The 26,779-nt window shown below is 70.0% G+C and overlaps 1 protein-coding gene across 1 annotated transcript; it reads left to right on the top strand.

The window, feature by feature from the left end:
- Positions 1-26,779, top strand: MUC5AC (mucin 5AC, oligomeric mucus/gel-forming). The gene is made up of 51 exons (XM_036030038.1): positions 1-107; positions 1,022-1,096; positions 1,811-1,870; positions 2,081-2,342; positions 2,622-2,736; positions 3,034-3,124; positions 3,902-4,017; positions 4,155-4,371; positions 4,461-4,586; positions 4,802-4,919; positions 5,102-5,240; positions 5,442-5,552; positions 6,000-6,069; positions 6,146-6,283; positions 6,387-6,551; positions 6,812-6,906; positions 7,275-7,401; positions 7,568-7,823; positions 7,905-7,957; positions 8,318-8,418; positions 8,602-8,753; positions 8,950-9,088; positions 9,192-9,305; positions 9,473-9,652; positions 10,407-10,646; positions 10,856-11,012; positions 11,452-11,580; positions 11,765-11,927; positions 12,718-12,761; positions 12,855-13,043; positions 13,617-15,130; positions 15,275-16,582; positions 16,643-19,727; positions 19,920-20,140; positions 20,446-20,620; positions 20,902-21,152; positions 21,255-21,438; positions 21,723-21,933; positions 22,236-22,414; positions 22,621-22,711; positions 22,814-22,917; positions 23,054-23,085; positions 23,626-23,797; positions 24,066-24,167; positions 24,363-24,400; positions 24,631-24,753; positions 24,847-24,945; positions 25,308-25,427; positions 25,606-25,669; positions 25,762-25,876; positions 26,166-26,779. The coding sequence occupies exons 1-51, from the start codon at positions 35-37 to the stop codon at positions 26,443-26,445; spliced, it is 12,483 nt and encodes a 4,160-aa protein (XP_035885931.1). The 5' UTR covers positions 1-34; the 3' UTR covers positions 26,446-26,779.

Here is a 26,779-nt window from a genome sequence, read left to right as displayed (position 1 = left end):
GGCAGCCGCTGGGCTTCTCCCCTTCCTCCGCACCATGGGGGTCGGCCGCAGGGAGGTGGCTACTCTCTGGGCCCTGGCCCTGGCCCTGGCCTGCGCCCAGCACCCAGGTGAGGCTCCTTCTGCCGGCTCCTCTCGCTGGCCGCAGGGCCCCGGTCCCTCTGAGTCCAGGGCAGCCCTGGTCTGGCTCCAGGCAAGCTGAGTGTGTCCTTGAGCAGCTCCCGGGCACGGGGCGGCCCTGCCTGGCTCCAGCTGCCCGCAGTTTCCTGCTCCTGGGGTGGGGGTGGGGTGGGGCTGTGGGGCTGCGGGGACCTGAGGGGGAGCTGCATCCCACCCCCCCTGCAGTGGGCAGTCCCTGGCTCACACCTCTCAACCAACTCTGCTGCTCACAGCTACCGGCCCCTGACCCTGTCCTCGCCTTCAGGGTCCCGGGGCTGGGCCTGGCGCCTCCCCTGCTGGGCTGGGCTGTCTCCGAGGCCCCAGAGGTCAGCCTCAGGGTTCTCAGGGTGTCCTTGGGGCCCACACGGCCGTCCCTCGGCCCTGCCCTGGCGCCCTGTGCCTGGGCCCCTGCTCAGTGGCCCTCAGCACCCCATTCAGAGAAAGCCCCCCCCACTCTGGGGCCCCGGGTCCCCAACCTGCTCCACGTGCTCCTGCAGAGCCTGGTGGCCTCCTGACAAGCTGTCGGGAGCCCTGCCTTTCACCCAATGGCCCCTCAGAGGCTGCGCGGCCCTGGGTGGCTGCTGCCCAAACCCATGTTGTCCCTTGTTCCGAGCTGGGACACCGGGCTTGGCCTGTGGTGGGCCCTCATTTTGAATGATTGGGTGGCCCTGAAGAAAGGAGGGTGGGGCCGGGGACCCCTAGATGCTCGTGGGCCCCGCTGAGGGGATGCTTGAGGAGGGTCGTGGCGGCTCGGCCGTGGGCCTAGGCAACACTCCCAGCACCTGCAGCTCCGAGCAGGGGCAGACCCCAGCCCCTCCAAGGGCCGCCTGCCCCTGCTCAGGCCCTGCCGATCCTCTTCCCGCAGGCGGGGCCCTGCACAGACCCTCGGAGCCTGGCGAGGGGCAGCGCCCAGTCTCTGCCATCCCCTGGGCACCCGGCGGTGAGTCTGCCCCACCTGTCAGAGCTGCCCCCGCTGGTGGTCCCTGAGGGGCCACTCACCGTGGGTGCCCCCCAGCCGGCCCCACCAAGGGGCCAGGACTCGGGGGCTAGGGGACCCCCCCACATACACGGAGCGGTTGGGCACCTGCAGGCCACTTGCTGTCTCCTCATCACACTGCAGACGGGGCCGGCGGGCCGGCAGGCCCACTGAGCTCTCCCGTCGCCCGGGCTCCCTGTCGGTCCCGGTCACAGAGCTGCACCTGTGTCCTCCGGCCGTTGGCAGGGCTGGCAGGCGGCCCATCTGGGCATCTCTGTGCCCACCCGCATGGCGGTCCTCACGGCTCTGGGACAGGCGGGTGGTGGGGGGCACCTCCCCCAACAGCTCCCAGGAGCTCCCTGCCCTGACCTCTGCTCCCGCAGGACTTTCTCCAGCCACGGGTGCCGATTCCCGGCATGGTTGAGATTCTGGGTGCAAGGACCCCCCCCTCCCCCCCGTGCAAAGGCCTCCTGGGCCAGGTGGCCCGGGTGGTGGCCGAGCAGAAGGGAAGGTCGGGGGAGAGCTGCCCAAGCATGAGTGCCGGACAGGCAGGGAGGCCGGACCCGGAGGACTCCACCGGCTTGGGAGGCCACATCTCCAGGGGTGCAGAGACCCCCCACACCTCGGGAGCTGTGCCTGGCAGTGGGGGGCCGGGCACCAACACCCCTGTTCCCACAGGCGACCCACTCCTCGGGGCGACCGTCCTCCCGCCTCTGAAGACGGCCGCCGTGGTGCGAGGTGAGTGAGACCGCCCCCCCCCCCCCGCCCCCAGGCTGGACTGAGGGCCCTGCGTTCAGGGGGCCCCGTCTGGGTGGGCGTGGGAAGCGCCACCCGGGTCCTGGCAGGACGTCCCCAGACACCCGCCCTCCGGTGGTGGCGGCACGTTCGGGTCCAGGCTCGTGGGGTGCGGGCGGAGTGCCCTCAGCATGGCTGCTGCTCTCCCCGCAGCCCTGAACCCGGCCCACAACGGGCGGGTCTGCAGCACCTGGGGCGACTTCCACTTCAAGACCTTCGACGGCGACGTCTTCCGCTTCCCCGGCCGCTGCAACTACGTCTTCTCCTCACACTGCGGGGCCGCCTACGAGGACTTCAACGTGCAGCTCCGCCGCGGCGGGGAGCCCAGCGCCACCACGCTGAGCAAGGTCACCATGAAGCTCAACGGCTTGGTCCTCGAGCTGACCAAGGGCTCCGTCCTGGTCAATGGCCGCCCGTGAGTCTGGCCCCGGGACGGCCCCGGACGTTTCCAGGTGGTCGTGGGAGGGACGTGGGGTCACCCCGAGAGGAGCTGGGCGGGGCGCGCCCTGCGCTCGGCCCCCCGGGCTCCTGGCTGCCCCTGAGCAGTCCCCTCGCAGAGCTCCGGGGCCTGTCCCTATCGTGCCCACGGGCACTGTTCCTGGCATGGTGGCCTTGTCCCCCCCCATGACCGTGGGGACCCTCTGCTGCTCCGCCCTCACACACCCCTCGAGCCTGAGTGGGCCCCTCTCCGCAGGACCCAGCTGCCCTTCAGCCAGTCCGGCGTCCTCCTGGAGCACAGCGCCAACTACCTGAAGGTGTCCGCCAGGCTGGGCCTGGTCTTCATGTGGAACCAGGACGACAGCCTCCTGGTGGGTCCGGGGGCAGCAGGGGACCTGCTGCCCGGCAGCCGCCACCCCCCGAGGGGCAGGGCCCTGGGTGAGGGAGGGCGGGAAGTTCAGACCCCGCCCTGAATGGCATCCCCCTCAGGACAGGCCCTGCCTGCTTGAGGTCTTGTGCCCATGGGCAGCGTGGGGATGCCCACGGCCCAGGTCTCCCCTGGGCAGCCCCGGTGCCCCCTTGGGGAGGCCTGGCACCATGCCCCACCTGCCCTTTCCGTCCCAGGCATCCCCGGTGGGCCGGGCGTCTGATGTGTCCTCTTGTTCCAGCTCGAGCTGGACCCCAAGTTCGCCAACCAGACCTGCGGGCTCTGCGGGGACTTCAACGGCGTCCCCATCTTCAACGAGCTCATCTCCCACGGTGAGCCCCGCTCGGCCGCCCCTGTCTGCTCCCGCTCGGGCCCCACACCCCCGCACGGCGGGCCCCAATCAGGTGTCCTCGATGTGGGGGACACCTGCACCCGCCACTCAGCTGTGCACACACACCTGCACTCAGCTGTGCACACACACACTCAGCTGTGCACACACACACACATGCAGACCCCCCGCACACAGCTGTGCACACACCTACCCAGATACACCCACTCACACCCAGGCGGTTCCAGCGTGCACACTCGCTCGCCTGCACGCCAGCGTGGTCCCGGCACACAGCGGGCGTGCTGTCCGAGGGTGGTGGCAGGTCCTGGTCGCAGCCAGGCTGCTCTGACGCACACCCTCACCTGAAGTCAGACCCTGTCACTACTCTGTCTCCGAGACTTTGCCACCAGGCCGTGTGGCCTCTTGTGCAACCTGCACAATCCCCAGGTGCCCTCTGCCGGGCCCATGAATCCCACCCATGAGGGGCTTCCAGCCCTGGGGGACCCAGCCTGCTCAAGCGTGCAGTGGCCCTGGGCAGGGAGGCCAGCCCCGGAGGCTGGCAGGAGCTCAGGGTCACCCCCCACCCCCGGGGCTGTGCGCTGGCCTCAGCCCTGTGCTGGGAGGCTCCTCAGGTCCCCTCAGACCCCCGAACCTCCGGTGGAGCTGAGGTTTAGCCTGGCAGCGTGGGAGGGGGAGGCGGGTGTAGCTAGGACACCTCAGGCTCCGGGGGCGGCAAGGGCGCACGGGGAACCCGCCGAACCCGGCACTGTGCTTCCCGCAGGCGTCAGGCTGAGCCCCGTGGAGTTCGGGAGCCTGCAGAAGATGGACGGCCCCACGGAGCAGTGTCAGGACCCCGCCCCCGACCCGGAGCCCACGACGGGCTGCTCCACTGGCCTGGTAAGCCCCAGTGTGGACGAGCCTGGGTGGCGCGGGGGTCCTGCTCGCGGGGCTGTGGGGCGTTGGGGCGGGGGAGACGGCGACCCCAGCAGCCTTGAGAGCCCAGCCTCAGCCGCCCCGGTCCCCGCTCCGCCCAGGGCCTCTGCGAGGAGCTGCTGCTCAGCGAGCGGTTCCTGGGCTGCCGCCCCCTGGTGGACGCCAGCAGCTACGTGCAGGCCTGCCAGCAGGACCTCTGCCTCTGCCGCGAAGCCGCCGACCTCGCCAGCTGCGCCTGCCACACGCTCGCCGAGTACTCCCGCCAGTGCGCCCACGCCGGGGGGCTGCCCCTGGACTGGCGGGGCCCGGGCCTCTGCCGTGAGTGTCCCCACGGCCCCGCCCCGCCGTCCCGCCTTGGCCCCGAGGCAGGGGCAGCAGGTGACGCGGCCCCGCCCTCCTCCCCGCAGCTCAGACGTGCCCCCTCAACATGCAGTACCGAGAGTGCGGCTCGCCCTGCGCCGACACCTGCTCCAACCTGGAGCACTCCCAGGCCTGCGAGGACCACTGCGTGGCCGGCTGCTTCTGCCCGGAGGGTGAGTCGGAGCCCTGCGCCCCACTGCTGCCCCCCGCAGGCGGCTGGCACTGCCGCCCTCCAGCCTGACCCCGCCCATCGTGTCCCTCCGCCCCGGGGTCCGAGGAGCCCCTGCGAGGCAGGACCGCCAGGGGCAGAAGGCCCGACCCTCCCACACGCGCACACGGTGGACTCAGCCCACCCAGCACCTGCCACACACACCGCCCGTCTCTGCAGGGATGGTGCTTGACGACATCGGCCAGACGGGCTGCGTCCCCGTGTCTCAGTGTCCCTGTACGCACAACGGCGCCACCTACGCGCCGGGGGCCGTCTACTCCACAGACTGCAGCAACTGGTAGAGCCCCAGGCCCTGCCCTCCTCTCCCCTAGATGTGCCCCGGGTGGCCCCGCTCATGCCCCCCCCCCCCCAGATGAGCACTGGGACGGCCTCCCGCTGTGCAGGGAGGCGGGGGGGGGGGGCAGCCTGGGGGAGGAGGCGGGTGCGGGGCCGGGACCCAGGGCCTCTCCCTGCTCTCAGCACCTGCTCTGGAGGCCGGTGGAGCTGCCGGGAGGTTCCGTGCCCCGGCACCTGCTCGGTGCTGGGAGGCGCCCACTTCTCCACGTTCGACGAGAAGCCCTACACGGTGCACGGGGACTGCAGCTACGTGCTGGCCAAGGTGCGGCTTCCGGGACGGCGTCCCGCCTCGGGCCCACTCCCAGCCCGCCCCCTGCCCGGGCTGCCTGCAGTGGTGGCGGCGGCCACCCCGGGTCCCTGAGCCTCGCCCTCCACAGTGTTTCCAGGGTGGGCGGGGGGTGGGGGTTGGAGGGGGAGGGGCGGCGGCGGGCTGGGCGGGGCCTGAGGACGGTGTCTGCCGCAGCCCTGCAATGGCAGCGCCTTCACCGTGCTGGCCGAGCTGCGCAGGTGCGGGCTGACAGACAGCGAGACCTGCCTGAGGAGCCTGACCCTGAGCCTGCGCGCGGGGCGGACGGTGAGTGCGGGGCTCAGGCGAAGGGGGCGGGGCGCGGCCTCGCGGCCAGGGACCGCGGCCCAGACGTGGACAGCCAGCGCCAGGCGCGGCCCCGGGACCCTTCCACTCTCTCCTTCTCTGCGTCCCCCTCTGGGTCTCCCCGGCGACCGTCCCCAGAGAAGCCGCTCAGGCAGGCTGCAGGGCCTCCACGCCTGCTCCCACCGGCCCGTGGAGAGGGTGGGAGCCTCTCCGAGTTGTGAAATCGCATCGACTTTTACATGATTAAAGAACTTCCCCGTCCTTGGCCCTTGGAGGAGGGCTTGGGATGAGCATGGGGCCCTGGGGATGCGGGTCCTCAGCTCCTCCTCCCAGGGCAGGGGCCTCCCGGGCAGGGTTCACAGCCTCTGGGGGAGGCGGGGGCACCGGCAGCTCTGCCCAGCCCCCTGCCAACGCCCCTGCTGCCCGCAGGTCGTCACGGTCCAGGCCGGCGGGGAGGTGTTTGTGGACCAGGTCTACGCGCAGCTGCCCGTCTCGACAGGTGAGAGCGCCGGCCCCGTGCCCCGGGGGGCCCCACTCCTAGGACGTCACTGAGACCCCCCTCTCCTCGTCCACAGCCAACATCACGGTCTTCAGACCCTCGACCTTCTTCATCATCGCCCAGACCAACCTGGGCCTGCAGGTGGACGTGCAGCTGGTGCCCACCATGCAGGTCTTCCTGAGGCTGGCGCCCGAGCTCCGGGGGCTGACCTGCGGTAAGAGGCGCCGCGCCACCCCCCACCCCCCAGGTGCCGGAGCCCACCCTTGGCTGCCGGGCCTCATGGGTCTCATGGGCGCTCCCTGACCCCACGCCCCCAGGTCTCTGCGGGAACTTCAACCAGAACCAGGCCGACGACTTCCGGACCCTCAGCGGCGTGGTGGAGGGCACGGCCGCCGCCTTCGCCAACACCTGGAAGACGCAGGCCGCCTGCCCCAACGTCCGGAACAGCTTCGAGGACCCCTGTGCCCTCAGCGTGGAGAACGGTACGTGGGCCCGCCCGCCAGCCTCCTGGACCAGGCCTCCGGCCGTCCAGCTGGTCCTGAGGGGGGTCGCCAGGTGGTAGACCCGCAGCTCACCAACGGGTGTGTCCGTTTTGGCCACGGTGAGTTCCGGGTGAAAAGGCACCGGAGGCTGGGGGCGTCCGGCAGGAGCCTGGGGGCCTGCCCGCGGTGGCAGGTGGGGAGTTCGGGGTGGAAGGCAGGTGCCCCGGCCGCCCCCGACGCCCTCCGCCCTCCGCCCACAGAGAAGTACGCGCAGCACTGGTGCTCTCGGCTGACGGACCCGCAAGGCCCCTTCGCCCGGTGCCACGCCGCCGTGAGCCCCGGCACCTACTACTCGGTAACACCGCCCACTGCCCCGCCCCTTGGCCGCACAGCCGCCGGCAGGGGACCAGCAGGCCCAGTGTGGTCCGCAGGACCGTGGCCGGTGCCTGGGGCCGGCGGTCTCCAGGCTTCCCTCCCTCGCCCCCCTTCCTTCAGCCAGACCCTCACCGCGTGCGCCCGAGTCCCTTCGAGCCCCCGGCTGACACTCAGCTGTGGCGGAGGGGCTTCGGCGTCTGAGGCCGCCGGGCAGGGCTGGGCGCATCAGGTCCTGGACACGGGGGCCCCAGGGCCTCGGCTCCGCGCGGGGTCTGTGGAGGGGGGGTCCCGAGGAGGCCGGGGCGGCCGTGTCGGGGACGCCCCCTGACGCCCGCCGCCCGCCCGCAGCACTGCCTGTTCGACACCTGCAACTGCGAGAGGAGCGAGGACTGCCTGTGCGCCGCCCTGGCCTCCTACGTCCGCGCATGCGCCGCCCGGGGCGTGCCGCTCAGCGGCTGGAGGGCCGGCGTCTGCAGTGAGTGTGCGGCCCAGGCGGTCTCCGTGGGCCCCCGACCCCTGCACAGACACCCGGGAGCCCCGGGACGCCGCCCAGGAGGGCGGGCCTGGGACAGACGGGCAGCCAGGGGGCCTGGGGACGGCCACTGTGTCCTGACTGCCACCCTCTTCCTCGCATCCCCCAGCAAAGGCCATGGAAAACTGTCCCAAGTCGATGACCTACCAGGAGCACATCAGCACCTGCCAGCCCACCTGCCGGGCCCTGAGCAACGAGGACCCCACCTGTGGCATAAGCTTCGTGCCCGTGGACGGCTGCACCTGCCCCCACGGCACCTTCCTGGACGACAAGGGCAAGTGTGTGCCCGCCGCCAGCTGTCCCTGTTACCTCGGCGCCTCGGTGATCCCCAGCGGGGAGTCTGTGCACCAGCAAGGGGCTGTCTGGTAGGAGCCCTGAGGCCGGGCGGGGCAGGTGGGCAGGGCAGGTGGGCGGGGCAGGCCCCTCTGACCGCCCTCTCCCCACAGCACCTGCACTAAGGGCACACTGACCTGCATCGGAGGCCACACCCCTGACCCAGGTGAGCCCAGAAGTAGGGAAGGAAGGAGGGGGCCTCAGTGTTTTCCCTGTGGTGCCCCTCGAGTCCGTGTGGGGGTGGGGGTGGCTATCAGGGTCTCAGTTCCGCAGCCTCTGCCCTCTGGGCTCAGTGAGGGGAGTGCGGGGGGGGCTGTGGGCACACGCATGGCACACACAAGCCGAACACGCACACAGGTGCACAGACACTCACGCCGTACACGCACCACCACAGATGCACATGCTGAACACACGTTCATGCACACACGCACATGTGCAGACTGGGGCCACGGGTGGGGCGGGCAGCGGCATGTCCCTCAGAGCGGGCTGGGAGGGGCGGCCCTGAACGGCCCCCCTCCTCCCGCAGTCTGCGCCCCGCCCATGGTCTACGCCGACTGCCGCAACGCCTCGGCCGGCGCCACCGGGGCCGGCTGCCAGAAGAGCTGCCACACCCTGGACATGGACTGTGTGAGTGACCCGCGACCCCCACGCCCCCGCTGACCACCGGCCACCCCAGGCCCGCTCGCCCCTCCTGGGCCCCTGTGGAGGCCCCTGCCTGAGAACCCGTTGGGCCCGCTGTCCCTGGGGCCCCCCCAGAGGCCACCCGGCCGGGCGCAGGCCCCGTCCACTGAGGTGTCTGTCCGCCCCCAGTACAGCCCCCAGTGCGTGCCCGGCTGCGTGTGTCCTGACGGGCTGGTGGCCGACGGCGAGGGTGGCTGCATCGCTGCGGCTGACTGCCCCTGCATGCACAACGAGGCCAGCTACCAGGCCGGCCAGACCATCCGGGTGGGCTGCAACACCTGGTACGTGGCGTCCTGGGGGGCCCCATCGGGGGGGCGCTCCTGCCGTGGGTGCTGCGCCCCAGCTGGCAAGGCCTTGGGCCTGAGACGGTGCCCCGGTCAGTGCCCGGAGGGCCCCCTCGGAGCCTCTGGGAGGGCGCCACACCCCCACCCCGCCCCACCCGCCGGAGTCGGGTCTGACCAGCGCCCCTGCCCCCAGCACCTGTCAGAACCGGATGTGGCAGTGCACGGACGAGCCCTGCCTGGCCACCTGCGCCGTGTACGGGGACGGCCACTACCTCACCTTCGATGGGCAGCGCTATAGCTTCAGCGGGAACTGCGAGTACACGCTGGTCCAGGTGCGGTCACCACGGCCCCTGCCCCCCGAGGTCCCGCAGCGCCGCCCGCCTCGGCCTGCCGGGCCTCCTCTCGGGAAGGTGAGCGGCCGCCTTGTCCCCACAGGACCACTGCGGAGGGAACGGCAGCTCCCAGGACGCCTTCCGCGTTGTCACCGAGAACGTCCCCTGCGGCACCACGGGGACCACCTGCTCCAAGGCCATCAAGATCTTCCTGGGGGTGAGTGGGGGGCTGGGCGGGGGCTGGGGCACCCCCTGGGAGGCTCCAGGAACCCCAAGGAAGGCCGCTTTCCCACGCCGGAGCCAGGGTGGCACCCTGGGGCTGGGGGACCCTCTGGGGGGGGCAGCCTGGGGTCCCAGGCTCTGAGGGACCCCCTCCCTGTGCAGAGCTACGAGCTGAAGCTGAGCGAGGGGAAAGTGGAGGTGATCCAGAAGGCCGCGGGCCAGGAGGCGCCCTACGCCATCCGCCAGGTGGGCATCTACCTGGTGGTGGACACCGAGGCCGGCCTGGTGCTGCTGTGGGACAAGAAGACCAGCATCTTCCTCAGACTCAGCCCCGAGTTCAAGGTGAGGTTCCACACCCCCCCACTGACCACTGCCCTTGCCCCAGACCATGGGGGCCGCGGGGGGTGTGGGGCTGGGGAGAAGGACAGAGAGGCAGAGAGACGGAGAGACACAGAGAGGCAGAGAGATGGAGACAGAGGGGGGCAGGCAGGGACAGAGAAGGAGGAGGGGGTGGCCCGGAGCGCCTGCAGGGAGGAGGCCAGCAGGAGGCGCTGTACTGTGGTGTCAGGGTCCTGTGGATGCCGGGACACCCCTGACACACCATCTGGACCCCAAAGTCCAGTCCCGGTGCCACAGGGCTGGCTCCCCGGACGCTCCTTCCAGCCCCTTCCAGCTTCTGGGGCCACTGGCACCCCGGGCTGGTGGCTGCACCACCCCAACCTGTGTCCCCGTGACCACGAAACTTGTCACCGCGTGTGTCTCTGTGCTCATGTCCTCGTCCCAGAAGGACACTCGCCGCTAGACCCGCCCGCCCGATCCAAGATGCCTTCCTCTTTATTGCTGCTCAGCGGAGACCCTGTTTCCGCCTAAGGCCACACCCAGGCGCGGTCCCGGGTCAGCACCCCGGTCAGCACCCGGAAGGCCCCCACGGAGCCTCACACAGGGGCGCCTGGCCCTGCCCCGCCCGCACCCCGCCTCCTGCCTCCTGCGGGAGAGGCTGGGGCACAGCACGGGCCGCCGGCACTCACCCCGCGCCCCCAGCCAGGCTGCCCCCTGCAGCCCCGCCCCACGCGCCCGCCTGTCCCCGCGTCCGCAGGGGAGGGTCTGCGGGCTGTGCGGGAACTTCGACGACAACGCCCTCAACGACTTCACCACGCGGAGCCAGTCGGTGGCGGGCGACGCCCTGGAGTTCGGCAACAGCTGGAAGTTCTCCCCGTCCTGCCCGGACGCCCCGGCGCCCAGGGACCCCTGCACCGCCAACCCCTACCGCAAGTCCTGGGCGCAGAAGCAGTGCAGCGTCCTCAACGGCGCCGTCTTCCAGGCGTGCCACGCCCACGTACGCAGGACGCTGCGGGGGTGGGGGGGGCACGGGGGAGACCAGGGGGCGGAGTTGCCTGGCTGGGGCGGGGCCACCCCTGAGGACCAGCCATGCGGGAGCACACGTCGGCTGCCCCTAAGCCCCTAAGCCCCACGCACAAGGCAGGCCCGATCCCCCAAGAGCCCACGGGGATGGGGCCCCGGAATCTGAGGCCCATCCCCCCGCAGGTCGACCCCACCAAGTACTACGAGGCCTGCGTGAGCGACGCGTGCGCCTGCGACGCGGGCGGCGACTGCGAGTGCTTCTGCACGGCCGTGGCCGCCTACGCCCAGGCCTGCCACGAGGTGGGCGTGTGCGTGTCCTGGCGCACCCCCGACGTCTGCCGTGAGTGCCCTCGCTCTCCCACGGGGGGAGGGGTGGGCGGGGCGGCTTTGAAAGGAGAAGGAAGGGGTACGTTGCTGATGGAGACATGGCAGGTGTAGTGGAACTTTCTGGAACTGAAGGGTCCGCAGAGCCCCACCCCCACCCCGTCCAGCACAGAGGGTCTGGCCAGAGGGCGGCGAGGCTGGGGAGCTGCTGCGGCCGGACCCTGAGCCGGCCCGCTGCCCACTGCCCAGCTGCCCGCCTGAGCCCCAGAATTCTGGCTCCACGGCAGAGTTACGGGGAGCGGGGGACAGCCCACAAGACTTGGTGAAGGATCGGGGTGCATGGGAACCTGCAGCGTTTGGGGCCCGCGCCGCCCCTCCAGGGCGCTTCCCTGGGGCTGCTGCGGGCCGGGGCAGCCCGCTGAGCGTGTCCTTGCCCCCCCGCCCCCGCCCCGCAGCCCTGTTCTGCGACTACTACAACCCCGAGGGCCAGTGCGAGTGGCACTACCAGCCCTGCGGGGCGCCCTGCCTGCGCACCTGCCGGAACCCCAGTGGACGCTGCCTGCATGACACCCAGGGCCTGGAAGGTGGGCTGTTCTGGGGCCCGGGGACCGTGGCGGGCTGAGCTCTTCCTGACCCCTCGAGGCGCCTGTGCGGGTGCTTCCTGGCACTCCCTGGGGCGTGGCAGGGGCCCAGGGCTGGGGGGGGGGGCGTGGGGGCGAGGCGGCCGGCAGTGCATCCGGCTGGGACTCAGGCCCCTCCGGCCCGCAGGCTGCTATCCCCAGTGCCCCGCGGAGGCCCCCATCTTCGATGAGGACAACATGCAGTGCGTGGCCGCGTGCCCGTCCCCACCCCCGCCGCTGCCCTGCCAGGTCCAGGGCAAGTCGTACGGGCCGGGCGCGGCAGTGCCCTCGGACAAGAACTGCTACTCCTGGTGAGCGACTCCACGGCGGGAGCCAGGAGCTCGGGGGCATTCACCTGGGCCAGCACCCACTGCCACCTCTGGGGGGGGGGCGCCAGGAGGGGTTTCTGTGGCCTGGGTTTCCTAAAGGGCCTCCCGGTTGCCGGACGGGGCGGGGCCTGGAAGGGGCCGGGTGGGGCTGGGGGCGGAGCCTGAACCTGGAAGGGGCCGGGGGCGGAGCCTGAGCCTGGAAGGGGCCGGGTGGGGCCGGGGGCGGAGCCTGAGCCTGGAAGGGGCCGGGTGGGGCCGGGGGCGGAGCCTGAGCCTGGAAGGGGCTGGGTGGGGCCGGGGGCGGAGCCTGAGCCTGGAAGGGGCCGGGTGGGGCTGGGGGCGGAGCCTGAGCCTGGAAGGGGCCGGGTGGGGCCGGGGGCGGAGCCTGAGCCTGGAAGGGGCTGGGTGGGGCCGGGGGCGGAGCCTGAGCCTGGAAGGGGCCGGGTGGGGCCGGGGGCGGAGCCTGAGCCTGGAAGGGGCCGGGTGGGGCCGGGGGCGGAGCCTGAGCCTGGAAGGGGCCGGGTGGGGCTGGGGGCGGAGCCTGAACCTGGAAGGGGCCGGGTGGGGCCGGGGGCGGAGCCTGAGCCTCCGGGACCCCAGACGCTGTCCCAGAGAGGAAGCCGTCAGCAGCGCGGGCTCACTGGTCACGGATGGGGAAGGTGTGGCTGCAGGCTCCCCAGGGCACCCCTGCGGGGTGGCTCCCGCCTGCCTCGCCCTCCACCCCCGCCCGGACGCCCCGCAAACCAGACTCCCCTTCCTCCTCCTGCCGCAGCGTCTGCACCGAGAGCGGCGTGCAGTGCACCTACAATGCCGAGGGTGAGCGCCGGGGGCCCTCTTTGGGTTCGGGGCCTCGGGGTGCCCTCCTGCGCCCCTGGCCCCTGACGTGCCCAGCCGTCCTGTTCCCCACAGCCTGTGTCTGCACCTATGGTGGGCGCCACTTCCGTCCGGGGGACGTCATCTACCACACGACGGACGGCACCGGGGGCTGCATCTCCGCCCGCTGCGGGGCCAACGGCACCATCGAGAGGAGCGTCCACCCCTGCGGCCCCAGCACCCCCGCCCCCACCACCACCTTCTCCTTTTCCACGCCGCCCATCGGTAGGCAGACGTGCTGGGGCTGTGCAGGGCCGCCCCTCGCCCCAAGAATGGATTGGGGGGCGCCCAGATGGGGGGTTGCCCAGGAGTGAGCGGAGGGCAGCCACCCTGTAGTTGCAAAGAAGCGGCCCCCTGGGTCTCCCTGGCGGGTCTGGTGTGCCCCAGGCAGCGGCTGCCAGCAGAGGCACCTAGGCTGGCTGGGAGGGGTACACCTGGGGTCCTGCTGCCTCACCCCGTGGGCCTCCCCCGACTCTGGGGGCATCCCAGGGACTTCTCACAGGTCCCCCCAAGAGAAAAGAGTCCCCGGAACTCTGGCTGTCAGGGCCACACATCCAGATTCCACTCCGGGTGTGCGTGGGGAGCTTCCCGCCCATGGGACCCACTTGCCCGCGTGTTCAGGGCTGTGCCCCAGCAGCCGTGTGTGGGGCGCCTCCGGGGCCTGGGCGCCCGTCAGAAAGACAGGCGGGCAGACTGCCTGTCTGCCCCCAAGCAGCAGACAGACGGGGGACAGGGACAGGGTCAACGTGCAGGCCGGCCCCTGACACCCGGCCCCTCTGCCTTCTCTTCTGCCCGTAGCCACGAGCTCCCCAGGCCGGCCCCGCACGCGCCCCAGCCCCGCCACGAGCCCGGCGCCCACGGGCACTCCGAGCAGACCCCCACCCACCGCCCCAGGCACGTCCCCCAGGCCGCAGCCCTCGGCGGCCTCTGTCAGCCCCCACCCCGGCTGCGGGGAGGACTGCCAGTGGTCACCATGGCTGGACGTCAGCCGACCCGGACGGGGCATCGACAGCGGGGACTTCGACACGCTGGACAACCTGCGGGCCCACGGGTACCCCGTCTGCCGAGCGCCGAGGGCGGTGGAGTGCCGCACGGAGGACGCCCCCGAGGCGTCGCTCCGGGCCCCGGGGCCCCGCGTGGAGTGCACGCCGACGGTGGGGCTGACCTGCTACAACAGGGACCAGGTTTCAGGGCTCTGCGACAACTACCAGATCAGGGTCCTGTGCTGCACTCCCCAGGCCTGCCCCACCTCCAGTGGCCCGGCCCCCACCACCTCCCGCACGGCCCCCAGCACCCCCACACCTGCGAGAACAACCCCCTCCACCCCCAGCACAGTGCCCGCTTCCGCGGCCGCTAGGACGCCACCCTCGGGCTCCAGCGCCGCGCCGGAGCCCAGCCAGGTCTCCTGCGTGCAGGAGTTCTGCAGCTGGACCGGCTGGATCGATGGCAGCTACCCCGAGGCCAGTATTGAGGGTGGAGATTTCGACACTTTTCAGAACCTGAGATCCGAGGGCTATAAGTTCTGTGAGAGGCCCAGACGGGTGGAGTGCCGGGCGGTGAGCTTCCCGCACACGCCGCTGGCGGAGCTGGGGCAGGTCGTGCTCTGCAACAGCAGCGTGGGCCTGGTGTGCCGGAACCGCGACCAGCTGCCCCCCATCTGCTACAACTACGAGATCCGTATCCAGTGCTGCCAGTGGGTGGATGTGTGCAGAGAAAGGACCACCCCGCTGACCTCGGAGGCCACGCGCTCGACTCCACACGAAGCCAGAACCCGGTCAGAGGCCGCTCGGACCACTGGAACCCTGGTGGTGTCCACACAGCACAGGAGTGACAGCTCAGCAGACACAGGCACTGCCAGCACACACGTCACACCACCCGGGACCACCTCCTGCCAGCCACAGTGCAGGTGGACCAAGTGGTTCGACGTGGACTACCCATCCCCAGGGCCCCACGGAGGGGACCTGGAAACCTACAGCAACATCGTCAGGAGTGGGCAGAAGATCTGCCGCAGGCCAGAGGACGTCACGCAGCTGGAGTGCCGCGCCGAGAACCACCCCGAGGTCAGCATCGAGAGTGTGGGCCAGGTGGTGCGGTGCAGCCCCGACATGGGCCTGGTGTGCCACAACCGGGACCAGCAGGGCCCCTTCAAGATGTGCCTCAACTACGAGATCCGAGTGCTGTGCTGTGAGCCCCGAGAAGGCTGCCCCACCTACCAACCTGTCACAGTGCCGAGGACCCCAAGTGTGAGTGTGTCTAGCACAACTGACACCACTTCCCATGTGGTCACAACCAGGACAACCCCTGTGCCAAAACCCAGGACAAGACCCATGCCAGAAACCAGCACAACCCCCGTGCCAGAAACCACAACAACCCCTGTGCCAGAGCCCAGGACAACCCCTGTGCCCCAAACCAGCACAACCCCTGTGCCAGAAACCACCACAACCCCTGTGCCCCAAACCAGCACAACCCCTGTGCCAGAAACCACCACAACCCCTGTGCCCCAAACCAGCACAACCCCTGTGCCCCAAACCAGGACAACCCCTGTGCCAGAAACCACCACAACCCCTGTGCCAGAGCCCAGGACAACCCCTGTGCCAGAACCCAGGACAACCGCTGTGCCAGAACCCACCACAACCCCTGTGCCAGAAACCACCACAACCGCTGTGCCAGAAACCAGCACAACCCCTGTGCCAGAAACCACCACAACCCCTGTGCCAGAACCCAGGACAACCCCTGTGCCAGAAACCACCACAACCGCTGTGCCAGAACCCAGGACAACCGCTGTGCCAGAAACCACCACAACCCCTGTGCCAGAACCCAGGACAACCGCTGTGCCAGAAACCACCACAACCCCTGTGCCAGAACCCAGGACAACCCCTGTGCCAGAAACCACCACAACCCCTGTGCCAGAAACCACCACAACCCCTGCGCCAGAAACCACCACAACCCTTGTGCCAGAAACCAGCACAACCCCTGTGCCAGAAACCACCACAACCCCTGTGCCCCAAACCAGCACAACCGCTGTGCCAGAGCCCAGGACAACCCCTGTGCCAGAACCCAGGACAACCGCTGTGCCAGAAACCACCACAACCCCTGTGCCAGAACCCAGGACAACCGCTGTGCCAGAAACCACCACAACCCCTGTGCCAGAACCCAGGACAACCGCTGTGCCAGAAACCACCACAACCCCTATGCCAGAAACCACCACAACCCCTGTGCCCGAAACCAGCACAACCCCTGTGCCAGAAACCACCACAACCCCTGTGCCCCAAACCAGCACAACCCCTGTGCCCCAAACCAGGACAACCCCTGTGCCAGAAACCACCACAACCCCTGTGCCAGAGCCCAGGACAACCCCTGTGCCAGAACCCAGGACAACCGCTGTGCCAGAACCCACCACAACCCCTGTGCCAGAACCCAGGACAACCCCTGTGCCAGAAACCACCACAACCGCTGTGCCAGAAACCAGCACAACCCCTGCGCCAGAAACCACCACAACCCCTGTGCCCCAAACCAGCACAACCCCTGTGCCAGAAACCACCACAACCCCTGTGCCCCAAACCAGCACAACCGCTGTGCCAGAGCCCAGGACAACCCCTGTGCCAGAACCCAGGACAACCGCTGTGCCAGAAACCACCACAACCCCTGTGCCAGAACCCAGGACAACCGCTGTGCCAGAAACCACCACAACCCCTATGCCAGAAACCACCACAACCCCTGTGCCCCAAACCAGCACAACCCCTGTGCCAGAAACCACCACAACCCCTGTGCCAGAAACCACCACAACCCCTGTGCCAGAAACCACCACAACCGCTGTGCCAGAGCCCAGGACAACCCCTGTGCCAGAACCCAGGACAACCCCTGTGCCAGAACCCACCACAACCCATGTGCCAGAACCCAGGACAACTGCTGTGCCAGAAACCACCACAGCCCCTGTGCCAGAACCCAGGACAACCCTTGTGCCAGAAACCACCACAACCCCTGTGCCAGAACCCAGGACAACCCCTGTGCCAGAACCCACCACAACCCATGTGCCAGAACCCAGGACAACTGCTGTGCCAGAAACCACCACAGCCCCTGTGCCAGAACCCAGGACAACCCTTGTGCCCCAAACCAGCACAACCCCTGTGCCAGAACCCAGCTCAACCTCAGCTCCTGCACCCGCTACCACCCACTCCACACCCAGGACCACCTCCTGCCAGCCACGGTGCAGGTGGACCAAGTGGTTCGACGTGGACTACCCATCCCCAGGGCCCCACGGAGGGGACCTGGAAACCTACAGCAACATCGTCAGGAGCGGGGAGAAGATCTGCCGCAGGCCAGAGGATGTCACGCAGCTGGAGTGCCGCGCCGAGAACCACCCCGAGGTCAGCATCGAGAGTGTGGGCCAGGTGGTGCGGTGCAGCCCCGACGTGGGCCTGGTGTGCCGCAACCGGGACCAGGGGGGCCCCTTCAAGATATGCCTCAACTACGAGATCCGCGTGCTGTGCTGTGAGCCCCGAGAAGGCTGCCCCACCTACCAACCTGTCACAGTGCCGAGGACCCCAAGTGTGAGTGTGTCTAGCACAACTGACACCACTTCCCATGTGGTCACAACCAGGACAACCCCTGTGCCAAAACCCAGGACAAGACCTGTGCCAGAAACCAGCACAACCCCTGTGCCAGAACCCACCACAACCCCTATGCCAGAAACCACCACAACCCCTGTGCCCCAAACCAGCACAACCCCTGTGTCCCAAACCAGCACAACCCCTGTGCCAGCACCCACCACAACCCCTGTGCCAGAAACCACCACAACCCCTGTGCCCCAAACCAGCACAACCCCTGTGCCAGCACCCACCACAACCCCTGTGCCAGAAACCACCACAACCCCTGTGCCCCAAACCAGCACAACCCCTGTGCCAGAAACCACCACAACCCCTGTGCCAGCACCCACGCCGACCCCCGTGCCCCAAACCAGCACAACCCCTGTGCCAGAAACCACCACAACACCTGTGCCCCAAACCAGGACAACCGCTGTGCCAGAAACCACCACAACCCCTGTGCCAGAACCCAGCTCAACCTCAGCTCCTGCACCCGCTACCACCCACTCCACACCCAGGACCACCTCCTGCCAGCCACGGTGCAGGTGGACCAAGTGGTTCGACGTGGACTACCCATCCCCAGGGCCCCACGGAGGGGACCTGGAAACCTACAGCAACATCGTCAGGAGCGGGGAGAAGATCTGCCGCAGGCCAGAGGACGTCACGCAGCTGGAGTGCCGCGCCGAGAACCACCCCGAGGTCAGCATCGAGAGTGTGGGCCAGGTGGTGCGGTGCAGCCCCGACGTGGGCCTGGTGTGCCACAACCGGGACCAGCGGGGCCCCTTCAAGATGTGCCTCAACTACGAGATCCGAGTGCTGTGCTGTGAGCCCCGAGAAGGCTGCCCCACCTACCAACCTGTCACAGTGCCAAGGACCCCAAGTGTGAGTGTGTCTAGCACAACTGACACCACTTCCCATGTGGTCACAACCAGGACAACCCCTGTGCCAGCACCCACCACAACCCCTGTGCCAGAAACCAGCACAACCCCTGTGCCAGCACCCACCACAACCCCTGTGCCAGAAACCACCACAACCCCTGTGCCAGAACCCAGGACAACCACTGTGCCAGAAACCACCACAACCCCTGTGCCAGAACCCAGGACAACCCTTGTGCCAGAAACCACCACAACCCCTGTGCCAAAACCCAGCTCAACCTCAGCTCCTGCACCCACTACCACCCACTCCACACCCAGGACCACCTCCTGCCAGCCACGGTGCAGGTGGACCAAATGGTTCGACGTGGACTACCCATCCCCAGGGCCCCACGGAGGGGACCTGGAAACCTACAGCAACATCGTCAGGAGCGGGGAGAAGATCTGCCGCAGGCCAGAGGACGTCACGCAGCTGGAGTGCCGCGCCGAGAACCACCCCGAGGTCAGCATCGAGAGTGTGGGCCAGGTGGTGCGGTGCAGCCCCGACGTGGGCCTGGTGTGCCACAACCGGGACCAGCGGGGCCCCTTCAAGATGTGCCTCAACTACGAGATCCGAGTGCTGTGCTGTGAGCCCCGAGAAGGCTGCCCCACCTACCAACCTGTCACAGTGCCGAGGACCCCAAGTGTGAGTGTGTCTAGCACAACTGACACCACTTCCCATGTGGTCACAACCAGGACAACCCCTGTGCCAGCACCCACCACAACCCCTGTGCCAGCACCCACCACAACCCCTGTGCCAGAAACCACCACAACCCCTGTGCCAGAACCCAGGACAACCACTGTGCCAGAAACCACCACAACCCCTGTGCCAGAACCCAGGACAACCCTTGTTCCAGAAACCACCACAACCCCTGTGCCAAAACCCAGCTCAACCTCAGCTCCTGCACCCGCTACCACCCACTCCACACCCAGGACCACCTCCTGCCAGCCACGGTGCAGGTGGACCAAGTGGTTCGACGTGGACTACCCGTCCCCGGGGCCCCACGGAGGGGACCTGGAAACCTACAGCAACATCGTCAGGAGCGAGGAGAAGATCTGCCGCAGGCCAGAGGACGTCACGCAGCTGGAGTGCCGCGCCGAGAACCACCCCGAGGTCAGCATCGAGAGTGTGGGCCAGGTGGTGCGGTGCAGCCCCGACGTGGGCCTGGTGTGCCGCAACCGGGACCAGCGGGGCCCCTTCAAGATGTGCCTCAACTACGAGATCCGCGTGCTGTGCTGTGAGCCCCCGGAAGGCTGCCCTGTGACCTCTGGGGCCCCCTATACGACTTCATCTTTGACGTCCCCGGGCACCTCAGAGCGGACCTCCAGGGTTCGTACAGTGACCACCCTCAGCCCGTCTGCTCCACCCCCCACGACGTGCTACTGCAGCGTGTCCGACAAGCTCTACCCTGCCGGTGGGTGGCGTGTGCGTGGTGGTGGTGGTCCTTTCATCCTTCTGGGCGCCCCCTCCTCCGGGGCCGGGGGGTGGAAGGGGAGGGTGTTTGTCTCCGAATGGAGCAGTACCATAGACACCAGGAGGGTTCATTTGGTTGACGTGTGACAGGGAGGCCCCCGGGGCTGCTGACACCTGTCCCCTTGCCATGCAGGGTCCATTATATACCAGGAGGCGGACCTCACTGGACACTGCTACTACGCTGTGTGCAGCCTGGACTGCCACGTGGTGCGGCAGACTGACCACGCCTGCCCCACCAGTGCCGGGCCGCCCACGCCCACGCCGGAGCCCGCGACCTCGACGCCTGGCTCCTCCCCTTCGGCCCCCGTGCCTGTCACCACACACGGATGTCCCAGTGCAGTCCCCCCAAGAACGGTAACATCCCCTTTCTGCCTTTCATTGGGACCCCCGGGCTAGCCGGGGACCCCAGCCTCCTTCCAATAGGCCCTGGCTTCAGTGACTGACTACTGGGCTTTGCACGGGGGACCCTGGGGTGTGGCCTGGCAGCCGGGAGAGTGGGGCCCGAGCTCAGACTCTCCTGGTTGTGGGCGACAGGGGACCACTGTGCGTGGTCGATGCCAGAGTGGGTGTGTGGGGTCACAGCGTCACCGGCGGGGGGCCCTGAGGGGCGTCCCTGGACGGCCAGTGGGCAGCGCCCCCAGCTGTCTTTGCTTCCACAGAGAGGCGAGACCTGGGCCATGCCCAACTGCTCTCAGGCCACCTGCGAGGGCAACAACGTCATCACCGTGCAGCCGCGCCCGTGCCCTCAGGTGCAGGAGCCCACCTGCGCCAACGGCTACCCTGCCCTGAAGGTGGCGGATGAGGACGGCTGCTGCCAGCACTACCAGTGCCAGTGTGAGCGGCAGGGTGGGGCGGGGCCTGGCGGGGGCGGGGCCTGGCGGGGGCGGGGCTCGGGTAGGAAGGCCGAAGGACCTCCCTGCCGCGGGCACAGCCGCCCGGTGCAGCGGAGGATTCTGCGCAGACGCTGATGAGGGATGGGGCGGGGCGGGGCAGGAGACGGGGGCGGGGCAGGAGGCCGGGGGCGGGGCAGGAGACGGGGGCGGGGCAGGAGGCCGGGGGCGGGGCAGGAGGCCGGGGGCGGGGCGGGCCCGCGTGAGCCCTTCTCGCGCCCGCAGGCGTGTGCAGCGGCTGGGGCGACCCGCACTACGTCACCTTTGACGGCACCTACTACACCTTCCTGGACAACTGCACCTACGTGCTGGTGCAGCAGATCGTGCCCGTGTACGGCCACTTCCGCGTGCTCATCGACAACTACTTCTGCGACTCCGAGGACGGGCTGTCCTGCCCGCAGTCCATCATCGTCGAGTACCGGCAGGACCGCGTCGTGCTGACCCGCAGGCCCGTCCGCGGGGTGATGACCAATGAGGTGGGGCGCCCCCCCGCCAGGGTTGCCCAGGGTGGGCGGGGCGCGCGAGCGGCGGCTGACGGCCAGGCCTCCCGTTTGCTCCCGGCGTGCCGCCGCGTCTAGATCATCTTCAACGGCGAGGTGGTCCGGCCGGGCTTCGGGAGGGGCGGCATCCTGGTGTCCCAGATCGGCATCAAGATGTACGTGAGCATCCCGGAGATCGGCGTCCGGGTCATGTTCAGCGGCCTGATCTTCTCCGTGGAGGTGCCCTTCAGCAAGTTCACCAACAACACCGAGGGGCAGTGCGGTGAGCCCGCCCCGTCCCTGGTCACCAAATGTCACCTTGGGAGTCCAGCGGGAGGAGGACCGGCCTTGGCGAGGCCCTGGGTGGGCGGGGGGGGGGGGGGCTGGAGCCCTGGGCCTATAGGGACGCCCAAGGCCCACACCTGTCCGCCCTCCATGGGAACGGCCCCAGGCCCCAGCTTCCTGGGGGAGGGAAGCACGGGGAGGGGGGCGGTCAGGGGACCCGTGGAGCGCAGCCCGGGGACACCGCCGTCCGTCCCAGCCGCCCGGCTCCCGCCCCCACCCCAGGCACCTGCACGGACAACCCGAGGGACGAGTGCCGTCTCCCCGGGGGGGCGGTGGTGGCCTCCTGCTCCGACATGTCCTGGCACTGGAAGGTGACCAACCCCGACCAGCCGTCCTGCCTCGGGCCGCCCCCGACACCCCCTGCAGGCAGGCCCACAACCTCGCCGCCCGCCCCCTGCCCGCCCTCGCCCGTGTGCCAGCTGATTCTGAGCGAGTGAGGTTCCGGGGGTGCCGGGCGCGGGGGGGGGGGTGCGCGGCTCTGCTGCAGCCCCGGCGGGGGGCCTGGGTGCAGCCATCCTCGCCCAGGCTGGGAGGGTGCGGGGCGCCCAGCGGGAGCCCAGTGGGTGGAGAGGCAGGGCCCTGCCTCCACTAGATGGTCCAGGCTCCCGGGCGCGGGGTCCTTGGGCGGGCTCAGCGGCTGGGTCCCTCCCCGGGGGGGGGGACCTCCCCGGGGGACGCCTGGGCCACCGGCTGGTGCAGGGCCGCCCCAGGACGCCGTGTGTCCCTGTGCCACAGCGTCTTCGAGCCGTGCCACGCCGTGATCCCCCCGAGGCCGTACTACGAAGGCTGTGAGTTCGACTGGTGCCACGTGGCCAAGCAGGATGTGGCGTGCTCCGGCCTGGAGCTGTACGCCTCGCTGTGCGCGGCCCAGGGCGTGTGCATCGACTGGAGGGGCCGGACCAACCACACCTGCCGTGAGTGGCCGCCTCCCTCCCGGCAGCAGCAGGGGTGGGCTTCCCGGCGGGAGGAAGAGGGCAGACCCCAGGGCAGAGCACACTGGCTCTGGGACGGACAGGAGGGCTTCCTGGCTGCCCGGGCCAGCAGGGGCCCCGGGGGGTGGGTCCTGGACGTTGCCCCCCAGCTGGAGCCCTCCCTCAGGGGCGGCTTCTCTCTCCTGCAGCCTTCACCTGCCCTGCCGACAAGGAGTACCGGCCCTGCGGCCCCTCCAACCCCTCCTACTGCTATGGGGGCAATGGCGGCGCCAGCCTCGTGTACGTGCCTGCCCCCCCCTCCCGTCGCCCCAGAGCCCCCGAGGTGGCCTCCCCCTGCCCCGGAGGGCACAGGGGCCAGGCTGACCCTCTGCGCCCCCGCAGGGCCCTCCAGGACATCAGCCCCATCACGGAAGGCTGCTTCTGTCCGGAGGACATGATGCTTTTCAGCGCGAGCACGGAAGTCTGCGTGCCTGCAGGCTGCCCCAGTACGTCCCGGCGGTGGGCTGGTGGGGGGGCCTTCCGCCCCAACGGGCTTTTTGTGCCTGCTGGGCCCACCGTCCTGGCCTGAAGGCCGGATGGGCCGTGGCTGCCCAGCAGTGACCTTGGCCTCTGTCCCTCCAGGGTGCCTGGGGCCCAGAGGGGAGCCTGTGGAGGTGAGTGCGTTACTCTGGGCCGCAGGGCTGCCTCTCAGCCTGGGGACAGGGGCACGGCTGTCCCAGCAGAGCCGGCGAGGCTTCCGTGCACGGGCGCCCAGGAGGCCCGGCCCTGTACAGGGACCCCTCCTGCTCTGCTAAGACAAGGAAGTCAGGGGCTGCTCACCCACAGAGCCTCCTGCCCACACTTCTCCTGGCCCCTGGGGGCCACAGGCCCCCCAATTGGTTTTAAAGATTTTATTTATTTATTTTTAGAGAGAGGGGAAGGGAGGGAGAAAAACATCAGTGTGTGGTTGCTTCTTGTGCGCTCCCTGCTGGGGATCTGGCCCACAACCCAGACATGCGCCCTGACTGGGAATCGAACCGGCGCCCCTCTGGTCTGCAGGCCGGCACCCAATCCGCTGAGCCACACCGGCCAGGGTGACCTCCCATCCTGTTAAAGCCCCTTCCCTCAGGCTCCCCTGCGTCCCAGCCTCCGGAGCCGCCCCCTCCGGGATGGGCAGGTGACGCAGGGCCGGGCTCCCCGTGTCCCCCTTGCAGCTGGGCCGCACGGTCACCTTCGACTGCCAGGAGTGCACCTGCGAGAATGGCACCTGGACCCTGAGCTGCCGGCGCCAGCCCTGCCCCCTGCCCCCCGCCTGCCCTGAGCCCGGCTTTGTGCCTGTGCCCGTGGCCCCCCAGGCCGGCCAGTGCTGTCCCCAGTACACCTGCGGTGAGTCCTGGGCTGGGGGCAGGGAGGGTGGGCCGCTGCCCTCATGTCTGCCAAGGTCCACACACACGTCACCTTGGGGCTGGCAGCTGGGGACACGACCAAGGAGGACAGGGCAGCCCCCACCCCTGCCGCAGCCTCATCGGCAACTTGGGTGGGCGTACGGGGCCGGCTGGGAGCCCCACCCTGGGGGGTGGCCAGCGCCCCCTGGAGACTCCTGGGCACAACGCTCAGGCCTGAGGACCTCTCCATGTGCCCCCCCCCCCCACAGCATGCAATGCCAGCCACTGCCCCGCGCTCGCGGGCTGCCCCGAGGGCACCCTCCAGACCGTGTACCATGAGGACGGGGCCTGCTGCCTGAGCCAGAAATGTGGTGAGTGTCCCACCGGGTGGACCTGGGGACCCAGCCTCGCTCAGGGTGCAGCTGGGACGGGCCACTCGGGGAGCTGGGCAGTGTCTGTGCGCAGGAGGCTGGGCAGCGTGGCCGGGGGACGGGGGTCGGAGGGGGTGAGGGCGGGGAAGGCGGGCACCGGGGGCGGGTCTGCAGGCCTCTGCTCCTCCCACGCAGGCTGGACCGTCTGCAGCGTGAACGGCACCTTGTACCAGGTGAGGACGGGCTGAGGGTCAGGACCCTGCTGTGGTCTGAACACGACAAGGCCCCCCACCCTGGTGTCTCCCAGCTGGGACCCCGGAGACGCCAGCCCCCCAGAGGCTGTGCCCCTGAGAGGGAGCCCCCGAGGGTCACGGGGTTGGGGGTGGGAAGGTCCCCAGGCGTGGAGGGGCTGCCCGGGCCAGCGCGGTGCCCACTGGCTGATGCTGGCGGCCCGACCCCCCAGCCCGGCGCCGTGGTCTCCTCGAGCCTCTGCCAGACCTGCCGCTGCGAGGTGCCCAGCGGCCCCCCGGCCGACGCCTTCACCATCAGCTGTGAGACGGAGACCTGCAGCACCCACTGCCCCATGGTGAGCGCCCCCCCACGCCCGAGGCCCCCCACGCCTGAGCCCCCCACGCAGCGGCGCCTGCAGGGCTCAGGCGCACGTCTGCCCCTCCCCCAGGGCTTCGAGTACCGGGCGCAGAGCGGGCGCTGCTGCGGGTCCTGCGTGCAGGTGGCCTGCGTCATGAACGCCAGCGACGGCTCCGCCCACCTCTTCCACGTGAGTGCAGCCGGCGGGGCCGGTGGGGGAGTCCCAGGCCGGGCAGCACACGGCTGCCCACTGACTGGCTGGGGGCAAAGGCAACCCAGGGGCCCCAGCGACGCCAGGCTCGGGCCAGGCCCACCTCAGCCTGCAGGGGCGGCCTTGTGGGGACAGTGATGGGGCTGAGTGGGCAGGGTCCCCGCGGGCGGGGCCAGGGCCCCAGAGAGACCCCACATCACTGCAGGGCGTGCTCCTGGTGAGGCTGGCGAGTGCGGGGAGGGGGGCTCCTCCGGGAGCCGCAGGGTGGGGGCAGACAGGTGGAGGCGGCCCCCACCCCTGCTCTTGGGGAAGGACTCACCTGCCGGCCCGGACCCCTGCAGGCCGGTGAGTCCTGGTCGGACTCCGGGAACCGCTGTGTGACCCACCAGTGTGACAAGCACCAGGACGGGCTCGTGGTGGTGACCACGAAGACGACATGCCCCTCGCTCACCTGCCCGGCGGTGAGTCCCCAGAGCCCCGCCCGGCCTTGCCCAGTGCGGACGGGGCGGGCAGCACGCAGGGCCAGCAGTGGCGCCCCTGTCCGGCTCCGGCCGGAGCCTGGCCCTGCGTCCCCGGTGCCCTCTTCTGGGTGGGCTGCTTCAGCACTAACGGCCCCCCCCCCCCACCTCGTCGGCCCAGGACCAGGCTCGGCTGAGTGAGGATGGCTGCTGCCGCGTCTGTCCCGAACCCCAAACCCAGAACAGTGAGTGGGCGTGCCTGGGGGTGGGGCGGGGGCCTGGGGAGCACCTGGCCCATCCTGACCACGCCCCCACCGCCTCCTGCGCCCCTGCCCAGGGTCCACCTGTGCTGTCCACCACAAGCCGGAGGTCATCCGCGTGCAGGGCTGCAGCTCCGAGGGGCCCGTGCTCCTGGCCTACTGCAAGGGCAACTGCGGGGACACCACCTCCGTGTACGTGAGCCCCCCAGCCTCCCGCCCGTGGGTTCCCGCGCAGCACGGGCTGCCGTGTTCCCAGACAAGGGGTGGGACAGGCGGGAGAGCAGCCGCTCAGCCCCGGAGCGCCCTGGGGCGGGAAGGGGCCAGCGGGGGTCTCTCTGGGCTGAGGCTGGGCTGGCCGTGCAGCTGAGGCCCTGGGCCTGTTTGGAATGACCCGGCCTCGGCGGTGGCCTGAGGGGAGAAGGGGGGGTGGGGGCAGCGGGGGCGCACCCGGCGCTGAGCGGCTGAGCGACCCCGCCTGCAGGTTCTCCCTGGCGGCCGGCGTGATGGAGCGCAGCTGCAGCTGCTGCCGGGAGCTGCGGGCCTCCCCCCAGAACGTGACCCTGCGCTGCACAGACGGCTCCCGCCGGGCCTTCAGCTACACCCAGGTGGAGGAGTGCGGCTGCGCCGGCCTGCAGTGCGACCCCCGAGGCGGCGACCTCAGCAGCGACCTCGGTCAGGGCCGCACCGAGGGGCCCCCGCGGAGCCAGGACGCCACTCGCCGGCGCTGGAGCCGCCGGGCCCGGGCCTCTCCCGCAGCCTGATGGGCCGCCCCTCCCGACAGACCCCCCTTCGTCCCCGTTCCCCGAGGTCCAGCCTCCCAGGCAGCAGCCTGAGCCGCGGGCTGGGGGGCCGAGCCCCGATGCACCGTCCAGCCCCCTTCCCTGTCCAGCGCCCGGGCGGTGGGCGGGGGCTCCTTTGGCCGTGGGTCCAGCCACCCCCCCAGACGTCAGTGTCGCGTGGGGCCCCGTCCGTGCCGGTCACCTGGACCCGCCATCGGCTGCTGGCCAGCTGCCGGGAGGCAGAGCCCCGCCTCGGCTCCGCCTGGGCCTCGGGAGCGGCCAGCCGTCCCGGAAATACACGTGGAGCATTTTGCAA

The sequence above is a fragment of the Phyllostomus discolor genome, chromosome 6, assembly GCF_004126475.2.
Source record: "Phyllostomus discolor isolate MPI-MPIP mPhyDis1 chromosome 6, mPhyDis1.pri.v3, whole genome shotgun sequence".
Taxonomy (NCBI): Eukaryota; Metazoa; Chordata; class Mammalia; order Chiroptera; family Phyllostomidae; genus Phyllostomus; species Phyllostomus discolor.
Note: the sequence above shows the minus strand (reverse complement) of the source record. Positions and strands in the feature narration are given on the sequence as shown.